The following is a 27,721-nucleotide window of genomic DNA, read 5'->3' on the forward strand; positions in this document are numbered from 1 at the left end:
ATGTGTTTTCTCCTTTAAAGATGGTAGATGCATACTTATGTTTTAGATTCTTCCCCTTCCACACCCAAGAAAATTGTCTGATGCCAAAAGCAAGCTTTTGAGGGAAAGGAGAAATAACTCACTAATACTTACTGTACATCGAATTTCAGAGCATAATCTTACAACTAAGTACATTGCATTTGCCAGCATTTTGATCTTGCATAAACAAGCACATAAAGATCATCTTGTTGAAATGCTTGAAATTAGTTAAAAAGCAGCATTTGTGTGCTATGGGGAACAGTACTTACTCTTTGAACACAGGCGTTTAAAGACAAGAATAGATAATAAATTTGTATTATGTTTCTTCGGTTTCTCTTATTTCTTCTAGAAGAGTTATATTTTCATTCGTATTTTAATCTTCAGCTCAGCAGATTAGAAGCATCAATCAATCACTCTCTCTTGCGTGCAACAATCCTTGGCATCTGTAAAAAGAAACATAAAAACCTCAGCCAAGTATTCTATCCTTACTCTAAGGAAAAGTCAAAAGGCAAAAAATATCTCCTTCAGAACTATTTCTTAGGCAAAAGAACAAACTGAAGTGGGATTCACACAAATGATATTCCTGTTACTCCCACTTGTAACACTCTCTAACTGCATGGCATCCTCCTATGAAATCCATGCTGCCTTTAAAAATGCAAGCACATGGGATTTTTGTTTTTCCTTAATACTGTATTACCAGTTTGCACTGCCAGTGGTCCCTGAGCTGAAAGAATCTAAACCCATATGTTTTCTGGGCTCTTTAGCCACTATCATTTAATAGACCTATTGAAGTATCACATTTTTTTTTAATACTTTCCAGGACATTTCTTTTGTCATTCTTATATGCACAACATTTCAGATGTCCGGAAAAATCCAGCTTCATCAGAAAGACAGATGTAGTTAACAAGCTACCATAATAAATTAAATCAAGTTACAAAAATCACAATTCACTCCTTTCTAAATGGAACAACCCATTTTTGAGTGTCTAATAGCAGAAATGAAGCCTAAATAACTTAAGCAAGAAAAGAAGTGAGATAGATGCCACAAGGGGTGTAGAGCTCTCCTTCCATTTCCTTGTGATATAAGGAAACCCATTCCTTTGTGTTGCAATGCACTTACGGCATGACTATATAATCTCAAGTCCAAACTCAAGAGTATTTACTTCCTGTAAGCAAATACAAATATTCTCACAGAGGTGCTTTACTGTCTGCCTTACTTCCTGGTTTAGTCAAGAATTCCTCCTCTCAGGAAGAGGTTATCAAAATAGCAGCTACCAGGTTTTCTTTTTTTCTTCAGAAAGGAGAACTTACGTCAGGACATCCTATCATAGTTTATATAACAGGGTTTGAAGTCAACTTGGTACAACTTTGTCCAAACTAGCTGACCAGTCACAAGACTATTCTGTTAAAAGGTGTGTACAGTGAGACCATGATAAATACCTTATTTTTACATTTTCCCCACTATGAACAGTGTAGGGGTAAAACACATCTTGCACAACTAAGTGTATTTCGAAATTTGCTCAGGAATCATTGAATCACAAAAAGTTCTGCATGTATCATATCTAATGTACGAAAACAAACCTCAAAGGATTACTTATAATATACACAACTAAAAGTTAACGCCCAACAAAAGCAAATTTTAACTTCTGAAAAAGTGTATTAAATATAGGAGCTTAAAAAAAGAGAAAAAGGCTTCTTGACTTCAGCTAAAATGGTGGAAGAAAATGGAGTTGTTTTGCTATTGCAAAACTTACTGTGTTGAAGAAAAAATGTTATTTTCATTAATTCTGTAGCAAGATCAACACATTAATTCTCATCTACATTTAAGACCTACTTCTCAACTTTAGATCTGTTACCCATAGTTAAACATCTAAATTTAATACTGAATCATTTGTCTTATTATTGCAGAAAGCTACAACTGAACTATTAAGTTCTCACATATGTGGTATCCATGAGGAGGTTTGAATTGTTCATTTCAAACAGCTGCCTGACAAAAGCCAAGTTATGAAGTAAACAAATATTGATTTTTTTCCTCCCCCTAAAGTCAAGAAGGCATCAGTTGCTCTAAATGTGTAGAGAGATTATAGAGGATATTAGACACAACCTGGGATGCTGATGAGCTAAAAGGAAGTCACTGTCCCTGCATAACAAGCAGCGTTTCAGATTTTGAAGGGAGCCACCTGCAGTGAAGAAAGTCCAAGTACGCATGAGGATCAGGGTAATAAAGGATGGCGCTATGCTACCTTCATAGTGAGGATGCAGCAAAGTCTGCAAAAATAAAAATAAAGATAGTTCAACCAAGTAGCAGGAATGTAAGTAACATCCAGAGTTCTTCACATGAGAAGAAATGGTTGGTGTCAAACAGCTGGAGAGGTGAAATGAAAAGGTGTCACTTGAAAGAAATTAGAGCTTTTCAAAAATGCAGAGTCCTGTAACACGCAGTGTGTTAGCTGCAGCTGTCTGTCCCAGAGTTTCATTCATTTCAGTGCTCAGGATCAGCAGACCCAGTAACCCCAAATGGAAGGAACACAGCAAACTGCAAAGATACATGGGAAAACAAATTCCAACCCATGGCCAGGTAGCTGGATACCCAGAACTGGACAACTGCTGGGTAGAATATTTCCCTCAACTTTCACACTACAAATAAATCGTCACTTTGTACCCCTGCTCATTTTATAGTGGCCTAATAATCTGCCCCACTTTCCACTTCTCCTACTGTCAAGACCTTAAGGACATGAAGCTGATTGGTGAACTCATGAGACCCGATGCCATCAAGTGGCTGAGAACAACCAGCACCACTGCCAACCATTGCTTTTTTATTATTTCCAAATAATCAAATTTTCTGAAATTCTAAAAGAAAACTGTAAACAGTTACTCTTATGCATTAAGTATATTCTGAAAAATCAGTTTATGACTGAATTGTGGTGCGAGGTTTTTTTTAACCACAAATACACCTTGGGACACAAAAATTCAAAAAGACACTGTGAGGTTTCTATTATTACCTCGCAAGGCATATTTAAATCTTATTAACATTTTCCCTTTATTTTATTTTCCTTGGTTTTCCTTCTACTAAAAAAATACAAACATTTTTCTTCACCACTAGAAAATGTAAACTGGAGATTAACCTACCCTGCAGACCTTTAAAAGAAGACAATATTTATATGTTCTACATTTCAAAAATGCCAGATAATCAGAAACATTACAGAAAAGTAAAATCTGACACCTTTTTTCTGTTTTGGCTGCCTATTCAACAAGTATATGTTTACAGACAGATTTCAAATTCCCTACGCTTTAATTAAACCCAACAAAAGCAAACAGAAGACTTTGTAATATACACACACAAAATTTCCCACCATGGTCATCTTTCAGAGTCGATGAAAAAACACCAGTGACTGCTGGATGGCCTTACACAGCTGTACAACACTTGGAGTGGATGTATCCAACTGCCAAGAAGGGTGCAGGCTGACACAACTAAGTATCCAGCACCAGGATATGCTGAACTTTTCATTACTTTAACATGAATGTTTAGTATGTGCTTGGTTCTTCACAAAGTAACTAAGAAGTAACAAAGAGATGGTGGCTTGGAAGCCTTGGGGAACCAAGCAGCTCACACCACCAGTTAAATGTTTTGGTGGTACGGGTTTAATCATTGGATTACCTTAAAAGCCTTTCTTGACCACCCAGGAGGCTCTGCCCACATTCTAACCTAGAACCATAACTCACTTACTGCATAGCTTTAGACAACTTATGTATTCACTACTTTTTCTGAAACCTATAAAGTTGTTCTATAACTAACTTAACTCATTGCACCTTGTCCACTCATAAAAAGACCTTCTACCACAATATGGCAGCTACAGTTTTAGAACATTGTTCTTCACTGAGAAAAGACTGCTAGCCAGCAGATCAACACCTGATACTAGGATCATTCAAAATAAGTAATTTTATTAATAAAAAAGCACTCCTGTGAATGTTAAGTTCTACTTTGCCATTCTCTCAATTTGAGCTATTGCAAAAAAGTGTCAAAGCCATTTTGCAAAAATGGTTTCGCAAGCCTTCCTCCTTCTGAACAGCTAAACAGAAAAGTGGTTAAACTTGGAAATAACACCCATCACTTGTACCTAACTCTTAATCAGCCCAGGAGTTGTGACTATACACTAAATTACCATGTAACTTTTTAATGTGAAATTATGAAACAAAAGTTCCCCAGACAACTTTCAGCCTGTTACATGAAACCACACAAAGTTGTTTCTGTGGTATCCTAGGACTACAGTAAGACACATAAATGAGCCACTGTCAACTCTCTCCTTTTCAATTCTTAGTACAGTCATGGAAAAATATAGAGCAATTGTTCATGGACGAAAACTGCTATACTTCAACTGAAGTAATCTGGATCATAATTCACATTAGCTGCAGATACTTAACCTAGACCTCAGGAAGAAAAAGGAAAAAAGAACCTCAAACCATTCTACATTTAAAATGTGAGTTTTTATCAAATCAGGTCTCATTATCAAACTCTGTAAAATATATGTAACTGAATGTAAAACTAAAAGCTTATGACAATTTAAAACAACAAAACTTGGAAATTTTTTTTCATTGATACATTAGTTTTATTTGAGAAATACATTGCACAGACTCAGAAAAAGGCAATAGTTCCAAAAAAGAACACAAAAGTCCAATTATTTTGTTTTCTTTTAAAAACATATTAACAACTGTTACTAAAAACAATATGTAAGACAGTTTCTGATTCCAGAGAAGTCAAATGGCACCATCTAGTGACTCAGAGATTTGAAAAATCAAGTCAGGAAAGTTGTCACTTCTTTTACTTCCTCACACCACCATACATTCAAGTTTGAAAACAATAGCAAAAGGAAATGTAAAAATGAACATGAATGCTGGAACGCTTACTATGGAACAAGGAATTGAAAGTCAAGTGTTATTACTCAAGGAATATTTTTCTACCAAACTAGGTATCTACAGTCTTTAGTATAACAAATGTTTTTGGAGGCACATAGAATATAAATTTAATAGTCACAAACTACCGATCCAAATATCTTCCCAGGAACGCCAAATGCTTTTTAAGCAATGGCAACAACAGATTATTAAGGAGTTTTCTATCAATTAATGGTAACACACATAGCCATCAAAATTTATGAATAAAAATCGAGTAACTTTGGATGCATCTAACTCTTCACTGATAAAATCAAGTAAGGCAGCAACCCCTTCTCTTCAATTAATAACACATCGTATTTGCACAGGCACCATGGTCCTACGTGTATACGTTCACTGCTTCATGTTTCCAGCAGATTGCCTAAAAGCTGCCAGCATAGAACATTTCCAAGCTATTTTTACAGAACTAAACTTTAACTGCTTCTGTACAGGTTGCATACATTTTATAAAATGTGCTAGGAATGTTTGCTGCTTTTTATCTTTTTTCCTCTTGTGCTCTTCTTAAAGGAATATATTGAAAAAAAATTAGCCACATTTTTCTCAACAAGAAGTCATATGCCCTCGGGAGGACTATCAAGGAGGGCTTTTGCTTCAGGAATTGCTATACAAAAAGTGGAAGAGAGAAGAAGGTTGCAGTGGAGATTCTATACTCTTCAGACATTTTTCACCAATGTTTCCCTCTTTTGTTCTTTGCTTTCTATGTATATTTAATAAATACAAAGAACAGCTTCTTGCTTTGCTAGAAAAGTTAAGTCTCTAGCAACTCAAAAAAACCCCACCAAAACCCACCACTCTAAAGTTTTAGGGTGTCTCACCCTAAAAAGTGGGACAGGTTGAAACTATAGCATCAGAGAATTATCTGTTTGGTTTTTTTTTTTTTTACACACTGAAAGACTGAAAATACTTTGTGAAGAACATTACAGTGATCTGTAGCTCTGCTGGCTTTTCACTCATCCACAGCTCTATGGCAGGGCAAAGAATGCTACCTATACCTAATAAAAACAAGATAAGTAAGGTTAACTGTTTATTGTAACAGGGTCAAAAGCCGTTAAGAAAAGCAACAGACAGGAGAGCTGACGTTGCTCCATACTGCTGCTATCTTCAGCAAGAACAAGTGGAAAAACTCAGCAGGGAAACCACAGAAGAGCAAGCTACTACAGGTATGGACCATATTCCAAGAACATACGGATAAAATCCTTTCTGGTTAGAACAAGCACTGGACAAACAACTTAATTTTAACCACTAACTTCAACGTATGCAGCTTGCCCAGATCAAATTATTTCTCTATTTTTATGAACCACTTCACCAGATACCTATTTTAGCTTTAGCAGAGCACAGAAATGTGTATTTGAACTGACTTTGAACTCTTTCAAAACTAATTTCAGTTCAAGCTGAAATTTCTGCCTGCAAGAATGGTTTTCAGCTGACACACAGTAAAAATGGGACTCTTGTAGTCAGTCTTTTGAGAACACCTCCAGAGCTCACTTTAACTTTCACAAAAACCTGTATGGTTTTCAAAATGCAATTTAAAAAAAAATTATTTGCAAATACGTGGGGGTATTATTTATAAAAATTGTCACTTGTTTTAACCATCATGGAGACAAACATAGTGGAGTTCACAGCCTCCCATTTGAAATGACGACTTTTCCAATCTCAGCTACAGATACAGTCATGGGACTAAAACAGCAAATGCTTCTGGTCATAAAGAGCAGTAAAATAAGGAAAAGACATGTTAGAGTATCTTCTGATTCTACAATGTTGTATGCATACCCTGAAGGAAAAGGCATGCAACTAATTCAAAGAGAATACATGAACAAATACACCTTTTCAGGACTAGCTCTTACTGTATTTTGTCTTTAAGTTGGTTGCACTGAACTTTTGATAAGTTTATGTTCACCCACTGAATTAGTTACATAATTAAAAAGAGACACATTAAACTGCTCCCTAAAATTGAAAGGAAAAAAAAGATAATTTCTACTACTTAAAGCCTAATAATAAGGGACTTCACTAACATTTAAATTTTAGGACCCTGCACATCTCAAAATAAAAGTAGCAGAAAATTTCATAGAAAAACTTGCTTGTGCTCTAAACCTTGGCTTTGATGTAGGTGAACCTCCACAGGGGAGGTGGAGCTCACTTCTTAGAAACCACTTAAGCATCTGACATCTCCTTTAAAAACAGAAGGAGCGTGAATCTTTAGATCTTGAATTAGTGAAACCAGTGAGCATGGTAGTACATTATCAGGGCATGGGGGGGGGCTTTGGTGATCAACTGGAAATCAGAACCAGAGAGCAATTTTATTAATATTCCAACTATGGTAAAGGTGCAAAGATGGTCAACATACAGAGGTGTTGACCATCTCAACCACCTCTATAGCTGAATCTCTAACTATTAATGTAATCTAGTAATTGGCACAGTTATCATAACACAGTCTTCATCTTGGTCGCACAGGAAATGCTTAGGGCATTCTGACTGACTTCATATTCTTTGCATGCTATAGACACAATCATGTCTCCACACAAGATGTGCACATGTGTCTGTCAAAAAGCTGTCAAAAGTCCAGTGGAATCAGGTATCTAATTCATTGCTATGGAGAAATATACACTAATCAAAATCAGTGTCGGTCACTTTTTCCCCAAAGCAAGAAGATTTTGGAAAGATTTTTGGAACACACATCAAAGTTTCCACTTGGTATTTGGAAACTGAAAATTAAAATAAAATTTTTTCTCTTGGTTTAACATCAGAAATCGATCTCTTGAAAGATAACTTGCAAAACCCACCTCACTATCATTTTGCACATATTACCTGAATTATAAGAAGCTACCCATAAAGGACATTTACTGTTTGAGTTATTAAAGATTACATTTCTGTCATAAAACGGTAATTACAGGGTAAGTATCACAGAATGCTATGCATGCAATTCCAGTTCAGTGAAGCAAGCTGTTTCTTTTGCATTCAACCATAGTCACTCATCTTGACATTTTATGTAGCAGTCACAAGACAACATACCACAATATCAAAGGCTACCATACGACACTGCAAGCCACTTCTCAGAAAACTTACCTGACTCTGTTAATTTTGTGTTTTCATTCAGATAGAATTTAAATAAAGAGAAAAAACCTGTTTAAAGGTCAAATTAAATATTTGAAATCAAAATAAATATCAAATTAAATATTTTATTCTATATCCTTAAGCTAATCGCAGTTTGGAAAGTTTGTTATCATTTAATCACTTTGATCCTTACAGAAAGAGCTACAGTGTCATAAGTTGAAGAAAGCTGGCAGGCAACAATAACAATAACTCATGAAAACTTCCAAATTTGTGGTTGAAAGGGAGTTTGCTCTAATACTAACTTTAAATGAAGAGCTATGATAAATTAAAGTACTTTGTTTTAAATTCTTTCTTTCCAAGAGGTGGCCCTTACTATGGAAGAAAGTTCAAGGGTTAATTAATAAGGTTAACTCTGTTAGCTGTGTTTGATCTCCAATTTGCATCATCAACTCAAATTTAAAAATTAAAATTCCTAAGTTTTATTATTTGCTTTAAGGCTGCAATAATTTTATTTTCTATTATTAAACCTAACTCTTGAGAAAGTACGTTGCCACAAGAGAACTGCTGCTATTGAATACTGTTAGCTATTTGTCCAACATGATCCCACGCTTAAGGAATCTCCAGTGAATGGGAAATATCATATGATTTACTTCAAAATTCTGTCGTAGGTAAATCAGAATTGTTCCTGGAGCAGAACAGAAAACACCACTCCAAAGACGAGCACATTTTTCCATAGTGATGCTTAATGGCTACCACCAATTTGCACAGCAACAAACCACAGAAGGAGAGAAAGCAGCAGGGAGACCAGCCAGATGAAAGCCCTTGAATCAAAGAGGGGGGCAAAAAAACAAAGAACTGTTATTCGTAGTGCATTCTCCACTAGCATCTGAAATTTCTAATAAGGATCTCCATGAGGCAAATAAATTGGTCAGAGAGTTGCAGAGCAAATACCACAAAAGAAATACATTCTAAAGAAGAGTGCATTTCCCATGACAAGAAACTATTTTGTAATTTTAAGAAAAATTAAACTAGCAATCTCATCTCTGATGTGGACAGGGTGGTTAAAACCAGTTAAATAACTTTACTTGTTTATGCAAACTACATTACCAGTGAAAGAGGAAGGACTACCCTAATTACACTGCGTGAGAAAATACAGAAAAGCAGACCAGCTTCTAAAAACACTTTTGGTAAAGTCTGTTTCCTACCGTAGCTACGGTTCTTGGGAATACCTGCCAGGCACCGAAAATGGAACAATAACTTGAAATGAATTTAAAAGCGCGTATGAAAACGGAGGGCCTGCCTACACATTGAAGCTGGAACAGGCCCAAGCTGGCGAGCATGGGGCTGCACACAGTGGGGGTTCAGGGCCAGGCTTTCCACAGGTGGGACACCCTGGGCACCTCTGCAGGGCATGCCAGCCGTCCAGGGCAGCTGGAGCTGGGCAGAGGCTGTGCACTCCTGCACCCAGGGTGCTCACCTGCCCATGCCCACTTATTATAACACAGCATTGGGAGCTTCCTCATGAATGCTCCAGGAGTAATCAAACCTCAGTCATCACCACGCATAGATCCCGTTTTTTTTTTTTACCCCCAAGCACTACAGCACAGCAGTGAGGTGTCCACACGACACAGCCTGTACATGGCATCCCCAGAGCTTTGCCCCGGAAGGGTGACTGAAGGCGTGGGTCACTGGGCTGGTGGCATTTATGGCCAACGGGCGCAGCTGCCGAGGATCCCTGTGGGGAGCCTGGGTGAAGGCTGTCGGCAGCCGTGCGGGCCTGCGAGGCTGTGCTCCAGGACCACGCGAGGCCTGCTTTTCCAGGGCAGATGTGCCCGGAGCCACCGGGGGCGGCCGGCAGCCCTCGCCGCCACCCCCGGCCGGTGGGCGCGGGGTACCCCGAGGGGGCGGCCCCCCAGAAACGTCTGAGGAGAGACTGGGGGCGGGGGGGGGGGGGGGGTGAGCTGCCGTCGCCATCTCAGAAAAGCGCCCTACCAGCAGGGAGGGCCCGGCTAGGCGAGACCGAGGCACCGCACCAGCTGCCACGGGGGTGCGGTGGCCCGGGATGAGGGGAGCCCGGCGGGCCCCTCGCCCCGCACCAGGCCGCCACATCGAGACGCCCGCCTGCGGGCGGAGCGGGCCCGTGGCCCCCGAGGGCGCCCCCTGCCGCCGCGCCCATCCAGCGAAGAGGGAAGCGGCGCGCGGCTGCAAAGCGCAAGCCCGAGGGCGAAGAGCCCGAGCCCGAGCCCGAGCCCGAGCCAGGCCGCCCCTCTCACAGCGGAACACCGACCCCGACCCCGGCAGGCGCCGAGGCGAACGGCACCTGCCCGGCCCCGGGGAGGGTACCCAGCGCCCGGCCCTCCCCCAGCAGCGCCGTGAGGCGGTCGGTGCCCGAGGCCCAGCCCCGCCGGCCCCCCCGCCGCCACCCCGCTTTGCAGGAAGCCGCGCTCGGATCCCGACACCGTGCGTGTACACGGAAAGCCCGGGGTGTTGTGCCAGAAAGGCAGACGTGCGGTAACAGCCCCGCCTGCGCTGCCAGGGCTGCGGCGGCGGGCCCCCGCGCCCTAGGGCGCCCTCTCCCCCCCCCGCCCCGAAGGCGGTGCCGCCACTTCCCACCGCCTCTGCCGGCAACCCCGCGGCCCGGGAGGCTTCCCCACACCCGGGTGTGCGGCTGGCCGCCGGGACTAACCTGTCGCCACGGCCGCCGCGGCCTCGGCCACCTCTGGGCTGTGAGGAGCAGGGCGCAGGCGTCCTGAGGCGCCGCGGGACGGCGCCGCTCCCCTCGGGCGGCGCTGGGCGGGAAAGGGGGTCCCACCGCAAGCGCGAGGGGAGGTAGCGAGGGGAAACGGCTCCAGCTCGAGCTCGCGCTTCGCGGGCTTTTTTTCCTCTCCTGCCTTGAACAGATAACAGAGTTGCAGAGTAATGCAGCAGCGTGTGCTGAACAGGACATAGCACTCAAAAACCAGTTAATTAATTGACTACTATTTTTAAAAGATTGCCCCTCCCCACCCTTGGCACACGGAGCTGCTTTAGCCATTTCCTAATTTAAAGTACACTTACCAGTTCTATTCTGGAAAATTACTTACAAACAGTATTTAAGACAGAGGTGGTTGCCTTTTCCCTGTATTTTATTGGTTCAGAGCATACATGTGAGTTTTACAAGGTTACTGCATTTCGGGTGAGGAAGCTCAGCAGCAGTATTCAGCAGCATTAGACATTAATCGCATGGACAGAACTTGCTCAGGCTTCTTGGAAAAATTCCGTCCTTCATCTAGAATACATACCAGAGCCAGTTACTTGCTATGTTGCCTGGAAAAAAAAAAAAAAAGTAAAGTAACACTAAGGATTTGCAAACAGCCTTGAAAATGAATTAAACATTCAACTATTCTTTTAAATAAAAAGCATTATTGACATAATTTACACTTCACTTGTAGTTAATTGGGTAAAGACTGAGCTTTTCTTTAGAGATGAGCACATTGCCAATGGTCCAACAAAAGTATGTACGTGGATGAAATAGTGCTGAGAGGGTCACAAATTGGGAATGTAAGCAGCTGAGAAAGGTGCCAGCTCGGCAGTTCTGGAGCCTGCCATTTTCTGTCCCAAGATAAGAACGTTCACAGAAGCGTCACCTCTTTACACCGTTCCGCAAAGGTGTTAAACTAAGTCAGAAAGGTTGGTGAGCACAATGGTAACATTTCCCTGAGAAATAAAAAAACATTTTGAAACAAGTCCATCAATCTGAGAGACCACTGCCTAACACCAGGCCTTGGGATACCAGTCATAGCTGTGCATCATGGACACGCCTTTGGAGTGGTGGCATAAGCAGAAAATGTCACACCTGCAGTAAGTCATCTCAGTCATCTACTCAAGAAAGGTATTTAAGACCAAACAGGATGAAATTCTCAACACTTAGTGAATGTTTACAGGATTCTTGTTCACTTTGAAGTCAGTACAATGTATTCAGTAGTAGAGTTCAAGTTACACACGCTTTCCACAATTTATTAAACATGTTAATCCCCTCAGATGAGGAAAATGCCCATATCCTGCTCAAAACTTACAACTTTATTTCGCAAACTGAAGGAACAATATGTACTCAATATGTGTTCAGAGGAATTTATGTAACATTTGCTCACACCAGAAACTTAGCGCTGATGTGCTCTGCTGAAGACAGTAAAAAAAAATATTTGAAGCAACTATAAAACATTCTAAAGCACTAAAAATTCTCTCCAGTATGTTGTGCATTCCATTGCCTTTCTTTAAACCTTTAGATGGCAAGCATAACATTAGGCAACATAAAAGCTTCATTTATGTATCTCAAAGATTGGAGTCTTTCTAAAGAAAAATTGTTTTGAAATCTTACATTATATTGACGACTTCGGTATAGTTCAAGAATTCTAAACAGCCACTACTCAAGAAAGCTGGAAAAAAGAATCAGTTAGGAAAAAGGCAATTTACCAGATTATAAAAGCTGGATACATTCTACATGTGTACTAACAACTTGCCTCTGGTCTACAAGTGTGCACTATTTGTATAGTAATTGCTAGTCTGCAACCAAAAATAGATCCAGGAACTGTAATAAATCACCATTTTTAAGCAGTGTAAGTACGCCTGCTATTTCTGTTTAACAAACTGAGAAGGCAAATGTATTTAAAATGTTACTGGGATGCAGATGCACGCCACTAACTTCTGTGAGAACTGAGGGACATGCAGAAGTGCTTTTAGGACTGCTGAGCATCTCGAACCAGCTCAGATCAAGGGTATCTGCAAGACAGCATTTAAACAGCTGGTCCTAAAGAAGCAAACTTGTCTGCCAGAAGCAGTCTGAAAAAACACACAACAAAACAAACCAAAACCAACAAAGTGTAACAAGAATGTAACTCTAGCTTTCTGCTGCTTAAGGTAAAGAGACCATACATCCTTTCAGCTAAATACAGTTTATTAGATGAACATATAAAAAGCACAAACTTCAGAAGCTACTTGTCATCCATGCATTTCCCGTTTATTCCCTAGGGTGCCCATCTGGGTGTCTCAACCATTAATCTGCTTTTGTCCTGAGTAGACAAAATCATTCCTTCCTTAGATTCGCTAACTTTCATACTAATTGTGAGCTGCTGCCAAACCACAATAATTTGGAAGTCAAGAACTATTGCTAATGTAATAGCCAACAAATATTTCTGTCAAATCCTTCAATATTCAGTGTTGAAGGAAGCTGGACAAACAATATTTGCTCTATTAATTCATGACATTTGTAGCTCAGGTTACTTAAGAGTCATACCTTTCACATAGTGCCGATTTAAAACAACAACAAAGAAAATGTTAACACTATTGTGTCTCACGTTATCTTTACTGGCATTGCTCTGAAGTTACTTTGGAACGTTATTTCATGACACTAAATGCCTGGAAAAATGGTTCCTAATGAAGCTGAAGGTCATTGAAATTATAATAGATTTAGGCAATCACTACAGGACTAGAGGATATTTCTGGAGAAATCTGAAGAACAGTCACGTTCAGGAACGGGCAAAGCCATACAAAAAGCAAAGCCATACCTTGTGGCTTGCCATGGAAGTTAAGCAAAGCTTTACAGATGCAACTCAGCTGGACACCTTTCTACAACAGATGTATCAAAAATAGAGTGGAAATGCCAACTGTATAAAAACTACGTGGAATATTTCATACAAAATACTCCAAATACTTTCCATTATGTAACTTTTATTTGAGACACACATTGTTGTAAAAAAGTTCACATGGAATAATAAAACCATTGGAGTGTGAATGTTTTTTTAGGGGTTGGGTTTGGGTTTTTTTGTCTATACATATCAATACACAACTAATGATTAGGTTTACAAGTTAACCACATGACAAGTTCACTTCTATCTGCAGGAGCATTTCACATTATACCTTTATACCAGAGATAAAATGTGCTTAAACACACACAGTGGAACACTTCTATTTCAAAATTAAGCATTTTCTCAAGGACTATACTTTTTATTCTGAATTTAGTAGCTATATAGCATTAAAATAACTGTAATTGAAGTTTTATTTGCAAAAATGTTCGTAAGGCCATAGGAATGCACTAAAATACTTAAATTCACCAGAAACAAGAAAAATCAAATGGAAATCCTGCTTTTGTGGAAGAAAGAAATACAAGTTTTATTTATAAGAATGAGAACGGCATAAGCAGTTCAGTGAATGGAGGAGGAAAAAACACCTATTATCACCTACAGACCAATCCTTGAGAAGTTTAACATTGCAAAATTTCAGTTACATTAATAGATAACCAAATAATAGATGCATTTTCACAAATAACATTTATGCATTTTACATATTATTCATGTACTTTCAAATCATTATCCATTCACAATATTTTAATGTGATATGTATATTCAAGACTCCTTTATTCACTTGTGAAAATGATCCACTTAATTCACTTGACTTCAGCAGACTAGCATGGGAAAGGTACTTACAATGGGAAATACTTTCTGTAAAAACAACCACAGGTCTGAAGAGTCAATTAGCATCTTTAAGACTGTCCCCCAAATAGAAAAGTAAGCTGCGTTAAGTTTCATGAGTGGTTTAAGCTTTAGCAATAATAGAACTTCCAGACAGTAAGTAAATCAAATACTCTATGTACACTCAACAAAAACTTCTTGCACCTGTTTTGCTGAGCACAGACTGAAAGCTAAAATTGCAAAACACAGAGATCAGTTTGGTTTTTTGTTTGTTTTTTTTTTTTTTTCCTTTTTTTTAAACCATTTAGAAAAATATTAGTCAAGATATAGTGCACAGACATGGGGCTGAGGGAAAGATTTCATAAAACTCAATAGCATAAGCAGCATTTTTGTTTTATTGAAATCCACCAAAAAATATCTGCCTTTCCTGAAAGGCTAATGGCAATTTCTGGAACAAAACAAATAAATTTGCTGCTTAATGAATAATAATTATATGACTTTCATTCTAATGGACATTAGAATACTAACTAGTTGACTGAGGTATAGTTAAGAGTCCTTCAAAATTTAGATTATATAGTCTTGAGCAAAGTAGCAACAGAGACTGCACAAAACAACCACAGTGATATTAGAAAAGCCTGTAGTACCCAGCATCTGATGCATAGGAAGAACATACCATTTATCATCACCCGCTTGTCTAAAGGAAAATATAGCTAAAAAAATTCCCAGTAAAACATATAGCTGATTTGCACGCTAAGATACAGCACATTTTTCAACGTCTGACAAGGCAGACTGTACACAGAAAGAGGTCTATACTGACCAAAAGTTAGCACACTGATAAAGTGCAGCCACTCAGCCATGTAATACTGCTGGAGAAGAGGGGTGGGGGCAAAACAACAAAGAAAGAGAGAGAAATCTGCATTTTACCTTATCCATAAGACATGAAATTAGAATTCTTCAGTTTCAGCAGGGGACAACAAAATTGCATTAAATTCTTCTACAAATAGAAAAAGATGAACTTTACATGATCATTAAGCAAAGTGAAATATTTACTGCATTATTTTATCATGCATAAAGTGAATTTCCTATGGTCTTACCTCACATTTATGTACAGTTTAGCACAGCTAAATGTAAGAAAATAGCAAGGTTTTTTTCGCCCCCCCCCCGACCCCCCCCCCCTACAGAGCAGATACCCCAACTTGCTGCTGCTTCAAGAAGCACTTCATAGACTCTACTACTTACAGGCTCTTTCAAAGGGAAGTTCATGGAGACTAATATTGAATGAACATTTAACCACACAGTGAAGACAGGAAAAACAACACAAAGCATTCTGTAAATGGTGCCAAACACAGAACATGTCAGTTTTGGTTTACAGACAACCCCTGAGATAAAAATCAAAGTATTACGACACCAAATAAGTCAGAGGTAAATTACTGAAAATAAACAACATTCATAATTGGTGTCACAACACTTTCTGTATAGAAGCACTTTTTTTTTCAACCATACAGAAAACATAACTGCTTTAGCCTGTCCGAGAAAAACATCAAGGGTAGACAACAGAGCAGTTAGGGTTGCTTTGTTTTTTCACTAAACCTGGTTGCCTTGAAGATTTTTCTGGTTTAGTGCAGCAACAGCAGTTTATGAGATTCACCATCTAAGTTACAATAACTATTTCTATTAAACTACATGTGGGGACAGGTTGATAACCACTTAAAACTTTATGGAACCAGCTACTAATGTTAAACCTTTTAAAATCAAAAGTCTTTACATCTAACGCTATTGGCCCGTTCACTTTCAAAACATTTACAACAGACCCAGAGATGACAAATTCAGTACCTGACACCACAAAATGAAGCAGTTATCTGTGGTAATGACCAACTCACGGTTCACCACTCTAGACAGTGTAGTGAAGCAAAAGCAAGCACGTCAGACGTTAACTTTGACAATGACAGAATGCACCTATCCCCTAATAACAAATATGCTGGACACAAACTTGTAGTTAAAGCTTACAATGGTCCAAGTTTGGCACATCAACAGAACTAAAGCACCTGTTTTAACTGCTCATTGAAGAAATCTTTCAGAAGACAATAAAAAAGTACTAGAACAAAGACTAGGTTATACAATGCTCAGTTGAGTAAAAAAGGCAACTACATTTCAACTCTGCTTCTAACAGTCTAGGTCACTGTACCAGTTTTTGATGAAAAAATTACTTAACTGCTTGAGCAGACCAAAGAGGGCTTCACACATTCAGCATTAACTGCACAACTAATAGTACATTATAGCCCTAATGTGACCGTTTCCTTCGTGTCAGAACTTGATAAACTTTAGCAACCACACAGGAAGCTAGTTTTTGGACACCTCTGTTGTCAAGGGTTGATGCTTACAGACATTAACAAACTATCCTTAGAATTACAGTAGAAATGGAAGTCACCTTCAGAAGCAGTCATTTCTGAACAAATGTATCCACAAACAGTTTACTCAAAACTCATGCATTCAGCTTCCACAAGCCACTTAAGTGATAGTGATGAGGCCAATTTGTGACGATGATTTCAACTCCAGAGTGTACCTCCTCATCAGAAACAAAAAAAAAGGTGCAGAGAGTTTGAGCTAACAAAGGGCAGTTAAGTGAGGAAAGACACTGTGTTTATTCAAATAACTGAAAGGTGCATCTGTGAATCAGACAGTGACCAGCAATTCAGAACACAACTTTGCTAAGTCTGGTAAAGAAAGAAAAGCAACATACTACATTCAGATAGAAGCCATAGCTTCCGCATGAACAGATTTGTGCATCTAAGAGACAAAACCCATACGAATTGTTAAATGCCAATTGTTACAGTAATTCTCATCGCTAGAGTGTTGACATCCATACTGCAGTCATGGCCACAAGTATACAGCATAGAAAATAATGAGAGTGAGACTTAATTTTTGCCCTTGCTCTTCTGCTTGAAAATAAATTTGTTGAAAAAAAAGAAAAACCTGCACAAATCTGTTAAGAATATTACTTACAAGTCAAACTGTGCAAATACAAATGTAAGATTGTGCTGTAACAGGCAGTAAGAGGCCAATATGGACGTGCAAAGTTAAAAGAAACATAGCAGCTTTTGCAACAGGCAATAAAACAGAAAGTAAAAAAGGAAAACAAGTTAACTCTTGCATTTGTGTCTCCACTTTATAGCTTCCGTATCTGAGAAAGAAGAGCCTGACAGGTCAATAGGCTTAGTGAGCAAAATCCACTTGGTATTTTGTGTATCGCAGTCTACGTTCAATGGAGCTCTCAGCAGCAGCTTGGTGGTATTATTTCTGAGGCTTTGTGACCCTGTGCTTTCAAAGAAGCAGAAAAGGTTCTAAGTGTGCTGCAGTCTATCATTAGAAGTTCATCAAAGTAGCGTGCACCGAAAGAAGCTGCTCTTCTTAGATCGATTTTCTGTTATTTTTACTGGCCCACCTGCCCCTGACGAAGTGTTGTCATTCTGAAACAGAAAAGAGTATCAACATCATAAAATGCAGAAAAAAATAAGTCTCGCTTTCCTGGTTTCCCTCCCCACTTCCCCCCCGCCTTGCAAAGCAATAACCAGAGCAGAGGTTTGTTGCAACTCGAGCTCCTCAATCATCTAGACTGTTAATCACTCGGTAAAACTGCCTATTTTAAAAAGAAACATTTATCCAACAATCCAGATCTCAAGTATTAGCTGAATGAGTGACTAGGTAATCTGACGTTTCATAAAGCAAGAACACATCAGTTTCAGGCTGCCCAATGTTAATGTTCATGCAAAATAAAAAACAATTACACACTGATGTGTAATAAAGTGTGATAAAGCAGTGTTTGCTCAAATTTGATCTAGCATCCACTGTAATCCCCAGGAGTTTTTTTGGAAGGGCTAGTACTCATCCAATTATTATAGCAATCATTTCAATGTATCTAGTTTGTAAGCCAAATGCAAATACAAACCATTTTTCTGTTGAGTTTTGTCATAATGTCCCGTGCAAGTGTGAAAAATGCCTGGTGACAAGCAGAAATAAAAAAAAAGTTAGTCACAAGACACAATAAAGACAAGATAGATTTGGAGTAGCCAGACACATTAACAACACAGTATTCTGTAGGCCACTGCTAGCACTTCGAGTTGCAAGGCACTCTATGTACAACAGCTGTTTACTTAGAACTGCAATAAGCATGCTTTAGAAGAAAAAAATATTTATTTTTAGCCTCCATCCCTCCAATCTTTGAAGCAAGTGAACAGAATTTCCTATCGCATACCTCTTGGGGAAAAAAAAAAATAAATCTGCTGAAGAGAAAGCCGCATACACTAATACTTTTTTTTTTTTTACCAAACTGTACTGTGCATCGCAACTAGAAACCCACAGAGAGGTCTGAGGATGGCATGCCTGGGAATTCACATTAAGGTTAGCTTGCTTTCTGTCCTCCAAAAATTTTGCTCCTTGGCTATCTATGATGTTATTTATGCTTCCAACATCCCTATTTAAAAAACAAACACAAGAAAACCACCACTCTGGCAAATCTCAGCATTTCAGACTTCAATATATGAAGGAGCAAAGAAACTTCTATAGCAGAAAAATTCTGTAATTCTCCAGAAGCAGGGAAAAGCAAGATTTCAGGCTACCTGGAGATACCAACAATCCAAGGACAGTTCCAGAATGTAAAGAACTGTAAACATTTCCCCTCTCATTGTGCTCAGAATATATCCAAAGACTCATTCAATACAAATAAATCACAGCAAATAAAATAAATTAATTCACTTCTGATCACAAGAATATCACAATTGTGTCATTTCCCACAAGTTAAGCATTTGGCAGAAAGAAGACTAAATCGTTACTTGCTGAATGCCTATACCAGCTGCATTTTGTAATGCTTTCTTCACTATTCATGTGACAATTAAAAAAAAATATTCAGATAGCCAAATCGTTTGGAGTAGGCACAAACTAATCTTGTACTTTAATGACCTACAGGAGTTAAAAATGAAACTGCAGGGCATGTCATGAAAGAGCAAGTCAATCATCTGGAGGAACTAATGAAGAAGAAAGTACTTTTTATTAGGAGACTATTGCTATCCACCATTGCATCAGCTGCTAATGTTCACACTTCCATTGTCTGCTTTAATCATAATGACACTGTGAAAATCAGGTCAAACACTATTCCAGATGCAGCACAATGCAAATAAGTCCATTCTAACTATACTGTATAAAAATCATCCTGCAATCAGAAAAAAAACACTTGGCTAACACAGCATCAGTCATGTTATTTTCAAGTAACGATCTCTTTAGTTTCTAGTTAATTTGTTAGTGGCATGATCTGAATCGAACAGGTGTTTGGAGGGCTTTTAAAAGGTATCCCATCAATATACATGGAAAGACTTTTAGATGATTAGGTACAGGAAGAACATTTAAGAACAAGTGTGCCTTATCTGAATGAATGAATCTTAATCTAACTGCCTTTTGATATCATATTATTTTCTTATTCATGCTTTTGACAGAGTTAAGATCCTCCCCCACCCTCCCTGAGATGACAAGAGTGATTCATGGTAAGAGACTGGAGTTGAGCCACTCTTCCTTCCGATTCTATTTCCTTATGCTGTCATAAATAGGGATCTTGTGCTTTTAGCACAAAATTAATTTGCAGGAAAACAGAATGCAAGTCTATAGATAGACTATTATAAGCTGCCTTCCTCCTCTAACATCAGCTTATGACAGTCTATGTTGATGTTCCAGGTTAACACACAAATCTTCAGCCTCATCTGCACAGCACATATTTAGTGGTAACCTGAAGGCTCCCTGACACAGTAGCCTGTTATTCTGAAAGTAAAGAATCTTGAATTGAATTTCCTGCACAAAGCATTTTTATAAAATTACACCTATTCCCTGCCCAAAAGCACTGGCAATTTAAATAGCAAGGCACAGAAGTCAAAAGCAACTGTTTGCTACAATAATAGTAAACCACTCTGTTAACACCCATTTAAAAAACAATTCCAGACATTACCAGAAAACAAGAAATGCTGGATTTCACAGTAGCTTTCTAACTATAACAAGATTGGTGACCCAGGAGCACAGTTAGGACTTCAGGTCCCAGATGAGGTCAGAAAGCCCAGTAGATCACGAGACATGCCTCCATAGTAGTAGTTCAAGAAACACACCTAAGCGTAACACCCATCTCTTACCTCTTCCACATTTATGCTGGATTTTGCACTTGTCTCCAAAAATTTGATTCCATAATCAATTGCTAACTGGAAAAGAAGTTAAAATTTTTTAGTGTTTTTGAAGTTCCTTTGTAAAAGGAATGCTTCACATAGGTTCATAATAGAATAGATACTGTATGCTGCAGCAAGATTTAAAAACAAAACCAAACAAGCTTCATTTCTGCTTTTCTCTTGCAAAAACATGAAAGTTACTGGACAATTAGACAAAAGATTAAAATAGGCCGTACCCTCATGTAAATTCAAAACCAACAGATCAATTGCTCACATAGAGACTTATTTAGGACCTAAAAGAACATTAATATAAAACTGTCACTGATATGTATTTATGGACCAGATAACTACGTACAACCATCCCATAAGCTGTGTTACTAGCAACTACACTACTTTAGCTGTGCGTACATGATAGATTATACAGTATTCTTTCTTGCTTGTTTGTTCTGCAGAACAACTAATTACTTAAGCTATAACAATAGTACTTATAACAAAAGTAAGTAACCACCACAGTGAATTGAGTACAACATGATCAAACTATATACAAAGCTTTATATTGAGATTTAGAATACTTCATGCTATAGCAAAGGTCAACTTCCTCTCAAGGAATAGTACCATTAACTTAAAGATAGTCAAGTGCTATTTAAAAACAAAAACCCCGTATCTGGCATCCTATATATATGTTTCTGAAACAAGATGCTTGAGGCCCATTATCTCCCATATGCCTAAAACATATCAAATATCCAGCAGCCAAAATCCCAAGAAAAGGAGGCTTCTAAATAAGGACATCACCAAAGCTTACCTTCTCCCCTTTTTCTTTTGATACTTGTCTTTTTTCATTCATATCACATTTGTTACCCAAGATCATTCTTTCTACATCTGAAGAGGCATGCTGAAAAAAGAAAAAGTAATCTCTCAGAAACAAAGTCCATCATTATTCAAAAGAAACTTATGTGTCAAACTCACCCACAAACGAGTATTTTATTTTTAAGAAGTTATCTCATGTGAAGGCACTACTGAGAAAGAGACTGACTTTTGAAGCAGGCAATTTAATATTTAAATATTAAAATAGGCTGGAATAAATAATCCTATATTAAATTTGCCTGAGTATTATTACAGATCAAATACAGCACCATGAGCTCTGTACCAGCTTGCGCACATGCGCAGGCATTTGGCTATTCTGGAAATGTAACAGTATACGCTTTACTTCAAAGTGGTGCATGGACATCTGGGGTATTTGGTTGGAGTATCATTATGAGATACGTTTGCATTTTTAAAATAGATTATTAATAAAAGACTTTTTAAGTAATATCACTTCATCAAGAGAACTTCAACAACAGAACTTTTCTAGCCCAGTCACTATTGGATCAAATTGGTCACTAACACAGGAATTTTGCTTAAGAGCCAAAGAACAATAGCAAAGAAAAGCCCATGGATTTTATGCTTAAGGAAAAAGAAAAAAAAAGGTAAGATACTGTTACCTAACTACAGCTTCACTAAAATTAAGGTTTCTCCTCTAACTTCATAATGACCTATCCCTACTTGACAGCATGTCCCATTAAATAATTTACAGTAAGTCAGCACAAAGGAAGCTTATCCAAGACCAAATGAAAAGGTCAAAAATCTCTAATCAGACAAACATACAACACAGTAACAACTGAAATTAGAGAGATCTATCATAGTCTCAGTGAAAGGCAGACACCTTAAGATCTTGCTCCTTCCCATTCCTTTGACATACCCAAAAGCAAAGAAGAACAATAGAAGTCATATAGTAAGAGCAGTTTTGAAACACTTTATGCTTACTTTTTAAACTTACGTTTTCTACCTTCTATCCCTAGATGAGTGAGATAATATTCTCCCTATTAATAACCACTGTTGCATTCACTGCACAGTCTAACTTGGCCATATATGTTGGCTACTACGAGGAAAGTGAATAAGTATTTGTTCCAGGGAAATCATAAGATGGAATGAGTAAGAAGTACTTTCCAAAGTACCTACCTCCTCTATGTTTCTTATCCAGTTTTTTATGTTGTCAAAAGACTTTTCATTTGTGATGTCATACACCAGCATAATTCCCTAAAAAAAAAAATTAAGAAAATCTAGTTAGACTAGTAGCACTATTGGTTGACTTTGGATGTATGCTGTTGGTTTGACTACACTTGCAAGAAATTCAACATACCACTTATGCACCTATAACCCTTTCTCAAAGCATTATGCCATTGCTGAGAATTTATCCAAAATATTACTATTTAACATCTTTTGCCACTGTCAGAGGTCAAACACGCCACCTACATGAAGTTTGAAAATTATTAGCCTACAGTCAGGAAAAGCTTAGAAATTCTAGTGCAACAGCAACCAGGACTCTATTGTTAAAGTCAAGTTTAGAAGCAGCAGCCTTAAGCAGTCAAAGTTGACAAACCTGTGAGATCCAATCTGCTGGGGCCAGTAGATACTTACAGCAAAGCTGATGCTAGATGCCCTCACAGAAGCTCTAGCTCTTTCAGACAGTTATGTATGCATACTAGTGTGGGCTCTCAACAATTAGCAAAGCGCAGGAAACCACACAATAGCTGCATTAAGGACAGATTGCCAGGTTCATCTCCATTCCTTATTGCCTTTCGAATCATTCCTCATAGGACAAAGAAAAGTCCTTGGCCATGGACTGGGAGGTGGGGAGAAGACCATGGTGCTGCCAAAACCTTTTTAAGTGCTAGAAAGCTCTAACACAGAGCCACAAACATTACTATTTCTCCCCACCTAATTCCGTAACAGTGGAGTTATTTGGACCCACAGCAAGCCTATTATTGGATGGATCTGTTCATACAAAGCAGTAAGAACATATAGTAGCAGCATAGCTAGTAATCAGCAAGTAGAAATTAAGTGTCCCAACATAAAGTATGTCAAATCATAGTCTTAAGAACCATTAGAAGCAGTTGTACCACAAAGAGCGCAGGCTCTAAGTCAGTTATTTGACTTCAAGTCATTCTTAATGGAGGGAAAAGTAACAGTAGCTTTTGTAGTTGATTGTATTTCTAGCCCAGATTTTGCATTCTCTACTGGCTGAAGGGAAAAGCAATTCAGAGAAATACATTTTTAATATTACAATCATTCATTATCTATTTTTCAAACACTTCAAATCTTTAAAAGGGTTGATTGCATTAAAAAAGTTGTCTAATGAAAGCTTGGCAACTTAGCTTCTTACTATAATCCGCAGAAATATTAACTGTATTAAAAAAAGACAATAGGGCTTGAAGTTTCGTCACAAAAACAGGACTAGACAAAGTATCAGCAGGTTTAAAAAACGAAAAACAAAAAAAACACAAAACAAAAAAAAAAACAACAACCAAACCACAAACTTTATTCCCCTCATCTCAAGCCACAATTATGCAATCCTCCAGTTGAAGACTTAACATAATATAACCTTAAGAACAGCAAACCAGTTACACTAGTTGTGCCTATTTTTTCTGAAAGTAAAAGAACTCACCATGGCTCCTCTGTAGTAAGCGGTTGTGATTGTGCGGAATCTCTCCTGGCCTGCTGTATCCCTAAAATTCAGTGAAAACAAGTATTTGTTGGAGGTGATTTCCACACTCTTCTGTACTTACCTAGAGATGTCTTTTTAAGCAGAGTAACAACATATTGATACTCACTCATTAAGGAAAAATACCATTTGGAAGCTGTTTGCACAAGTTTCTTCAGCCCTCAACATCTTCCTGGCTCCCAAGCTATCCTACTTACATGAGTGGTTATAGCAGCACCATGAATATGGCACAAAAGCACTTAAATTTTCATGCAAGCAATAAAACTTAGCACTACTCAGCTTTCCCTAGAATCATTAAGAAAGGTAGCTCTGATGCATCCGAGTCCTGCATTATACAAAAATTGAAACATGCAGCAGTGAAGTATTTTAGGATAGTGCATTGTCACACACACTTAGCTATTAAAAATCAGCCACAATACCTCAGTGTGCTGATATTTTATCCTAGATGACTTCAAAGCAGTATCTATCTGTCTGTGAGTAAACAAGAGGACCAAAGTGTTTGGCTACTAATCACACCTAGGGGGAGCTGAACCCCAAAGGCCTGACAAAAAAACCCAGCTTTTTGACTTACATTACAGACAGAAAATTTGTACCAACCACTTCTGGCACTTCACTTCCTTAGTCGCAAGAATTCTGGCTTGCATGCAAGTATCACAACTACCTTTTCTAGAACTTAAGAAATCAACAATACCTCTATATTCACTAGTAGCATTTTAAGAGTTTGGCATGGGTAATGATGCTACTCCAAAAATACTCATCTGCTGCTATCAGAAGGCTCAATCTCTAGTAACTCACCATGCAAGGAATGGGAGCATTATCACTCACCTGTGCCTCTGTGAGCACAACTAGGTATCAAAGTATCAGAGAACATTACATTTTATTAGGTCACATATTTTAGTTTACAGCTATGGAGTTAATACTTCTCTTCCACACAGAACAGCTAAAACCGCATTTAAAAGGACAGCTTTTCGTAAAATGGGAAGTTGCTGTAACGTTTGCATGTGATCAGGCTATTTCCTGTGCTACTGAAGCAGAACCGCTCCAAAAGCGAGCTAGAAGAAAGCATAAACCTTACGGACAGTCAATGAACAAAAGGTACAAAACTTCTGGTACGTTCAGGCTCTAAAGCTATATAGTATTCCTGCTCAAAGATTAATTCAATACTCACCAAAAACTCAAATTACTTTGGAGTACTTACCATATTTGTAGCTTGATTTTCTTTCCATCTAATTCTATTGTTCTGATCTTAAAGTCGATTCCTGCCAGAGAAAGAGATACTCTTAAGTTTTGCAATAAATGAAAAGGAAGTGTTCAGTTTCCTGAAAAAAAAGAGCAAACTTAGACAAAAGAATTATTCTGAAGTTGTCATTTCTTCCAAACACTAGGAAGTGCTGAGGCTGCACCCAACATGTCAAGGATAAATTATTGTGCACAGTGAAAATAGACCAAAGTCAGACTCACTACTAGAGTTAGTCAAGATTATGAGAGGAAGATTTAATCTCAAAATTCTTCCATTTTACACCAATAAGGTCCTAGTTTGAGTGTATATTTTTTTGAACTTTTGACTGCCCCCTGCAGTTCAAGTCAATTCCCTAGAACCTCTGTTGGCTATGAGGAAAAAATACATACTATGACCCCTTAGTTCCTTTACAAAACTGGCATCTACTTTTGAAAACTTCTGTTTAATGCAATCTAATCAGACATCACAGTAAAGGGTAAAGCATCACAGTAGATAAAAGCTATAGAGATAGTTACTGAAGGTGGCCGAAGTAGATAACCCATGGGACTTTTGCAAGAACACCAGTTTAGGAGTAACTTAAGATTTTCTAGGAAGCTCCAAAAGGTATCAAGAACACACTTCTCTCCTTTCCCCATTACACTTCCACATGTGGAACTCCCCACCAGTTCTGAGATTGATTTTGAAGACAGATTTTAAGCCACGGGTAAAAAAAAAAAAAAAAAAAAAAAAATAAAATTCAGAAGGGCTTAATAATGCCTTTTAAGGTTTAGAGGGATCAAATGGATCTATGAATCAAAGCTATGATTTCCAAACAGACTAGCCTTTACCCTGAACTAGTTTAACTTTTGCATCTCTAAACCTATATAACATAGCTCAAATTGACACTGGTCAAGTCTCACTACATGACTGTCAGATTATTGAATCCCACAACAGCCACCCCCATGTATCCCCCAATTAATCTGTTTTGAATCTAATGGCCCTTTTTTCTTCACTGAATCTTAAATATTTACTTGATATTTAGTCATAGTTTGTAAAAGATTGGGGGGGAGGTTACCTTATTTATTTAAATTTCTTCTTTCCTCAGATGTAATTTAAGTGACAATTATCAAGTTATCTTAATTGGGAAAGTGCTGTTTCTAGCTTTAAGAATTAAACCATCCCTTAAACAGGAAGCTACGGATTTTTTTTAATATATTACAGTAGCATTTGAATATGAAATATAGACATTCATTAACTATTTGGCTTTCATTCTTCTTGCATGGGATATTATTACTTTAATATACTGAAAATACCAAGCTTCAGCCACTTAATCGTGAGGTGCTATGGATACGTAGTTTAGGCCATTAGTTAGAATACAAATTATGAGCAGAAATATCACATCAGCACTTTTAACAGCATATGAAATTAATTGCTTTAATTTAAAATGCTATGACTACTGCTACAATTGCAATTTCCCAAGATTCACTAGTAGATTTACAGGCAAAAAGATATTTTCATTAATTCACATTCTTCTAAAAAAGACACAAGAATGATGTGTACTTAAAAAAAAATTCCTTATTATATGCAACAGAAGTTTAGCAAGTGTTTCCATTCTACATTTGATAGGATTTTGCATCTCCCTTGTAAAGATTTTTCTCCTAACTAGGTGCAACACCTGCTGAAATCACACATAACTGCACTCAGGTCTGAAAACAAGTGACCTTTGCTCTGAATAAATTTTCTTTTGGCCTCAAAGGTTATAAAAGCACAAATACAGATTTTTCTGGAAAGGGTACTGTATCATGGACAACAGCAAATTAAATCCGTTTTTGAAGTTCTTTTGTGTCTAGGCCTGAAGTCTCAGAATTAAGTATAACAACTATTGGGAAAACTACATGCAGAGACTACTGTGGTTTAAAGACCATTGTCTGTACTGCCAACTCCTGCTAAGACACTTCAGCGTAAAGAGTGACAGCCTTCTGTGTGGATGGTTTTCTGAGAGAGCAAGCTTACGCTGCAGTTAGATATCTATGTGCACCAAGCCATGCCTTGCACAGACAGGTTTCTTGTGGTTAGTTATTTCCCTCGCAGCACCAAAATGATTTATACAACCATTCCTTTGATCACTTCTAAAACTCAGGATCTGCACAAAAAATATTGTCTTGGAACTTATGATTTCTAGCAGGAACTTCACCAAAATTCTCAAATAAAGATGAATTGCAAAGCTAAAAGAAGAATATAAAGGGGAAGGCCATAAACACCTCTGTGACAATACTAAGTTGTTTAACAAATGCAACTGCAAC

The 27,721-nt window shown here is 38.2% G+C and overlaps 2 protein-coding genes across 8 annotated transcripts in view; both read right to left on the reverse strand.

The window, feature by feature from the left end:
* Window positions 1–389, reverse strand: part of USP3 (ubiquitin specific peptidase 3) — a 90,127-nt gene extending 89,738 nt beyond the window's left edge. The window contains exon 1 of the mRNA XM_068410955.1: window positions 288–389. The gene's annotated coding sequence lies outside the window, so the exon portion shown is untranslated. The remainder of the gene's footprint in view (window positions 1–287) is intronic.
* A 10,730-nt stretch (window positions 390–11,119) lies between these two features.
* Window positions 11,120–27,721, reverse strand: part of RAB8B (RAB8B, member RAS oncogene family) — a 31,235-nt gene continuing 14,633 nt past the window's right edge. Inside the window, exons 2-12 of one of the 7 annotated variants that reach the window (XR_011048960.1) lie at window positions 25,398–25,458; window positions 24,143–24,203; window positions 22,657–22,734; window positions 21,461–21,550; window positions 20,629–20,694; window positions 18,408–18,458; window positions 17,904–17,928; window positions 17,607–17,774; window positions 15,386–15,455; window positions 12,373–12,430; window positions 11,120–11,321 (exon numbers count right to left, since the gene is read on the reverse strand). Coding sequence is in view for 4 of the 7 variants with exons in the window: in XM_068410234.1 (XP_068266335.1) it covers window positions 15,406–15,455; window positions 17,607–17,774; window positions 17,904–17,928; window positions 18,408–18,458; window positions 20,629–20,694; window positions 21,461–21,550; window positions 22,657–22,734; window positions 24,143–24,203; window positions 25,398–25,458 (650 nt within the window). In the remaining 3 variants the exon portion in view is untranslated. Of the gene's footprint in view, window positions 11,322–12,372; window positions 12,431–15,385; window positions 15,456–17,606; window positions 17,929–18,407; window positions 18,459–20,628; window positions 20,695–21,460; window positions 21,551–22,656; window positions 22,735–24,142; window positions 24,204–25,397; window positions 25,459–27,721 lie in introns of those variants that run through there. The other 6 variants (XR_011048962.1, XR_011048961.1, XM_068410234.1 and 3 more) reach the window with 6 other exon arrangements.

The sequence above is a fragment of the Nyctibius grandis genome, chromosome 11 (genome assembly GCF_013368605.1).
Source record: "Nyctibius grandis isolate bNycGra1 chromosome 11, bNycGra1.pri, whole genome shotgun sequence".
NCBI classification, from domain to species: domain Eukaryota; kingdom Metazoa; phylum Chordata; class Aves; order Nyctibiiformes; family Nyctibiidae; genus Nyctibius; species Nyctibius grandis.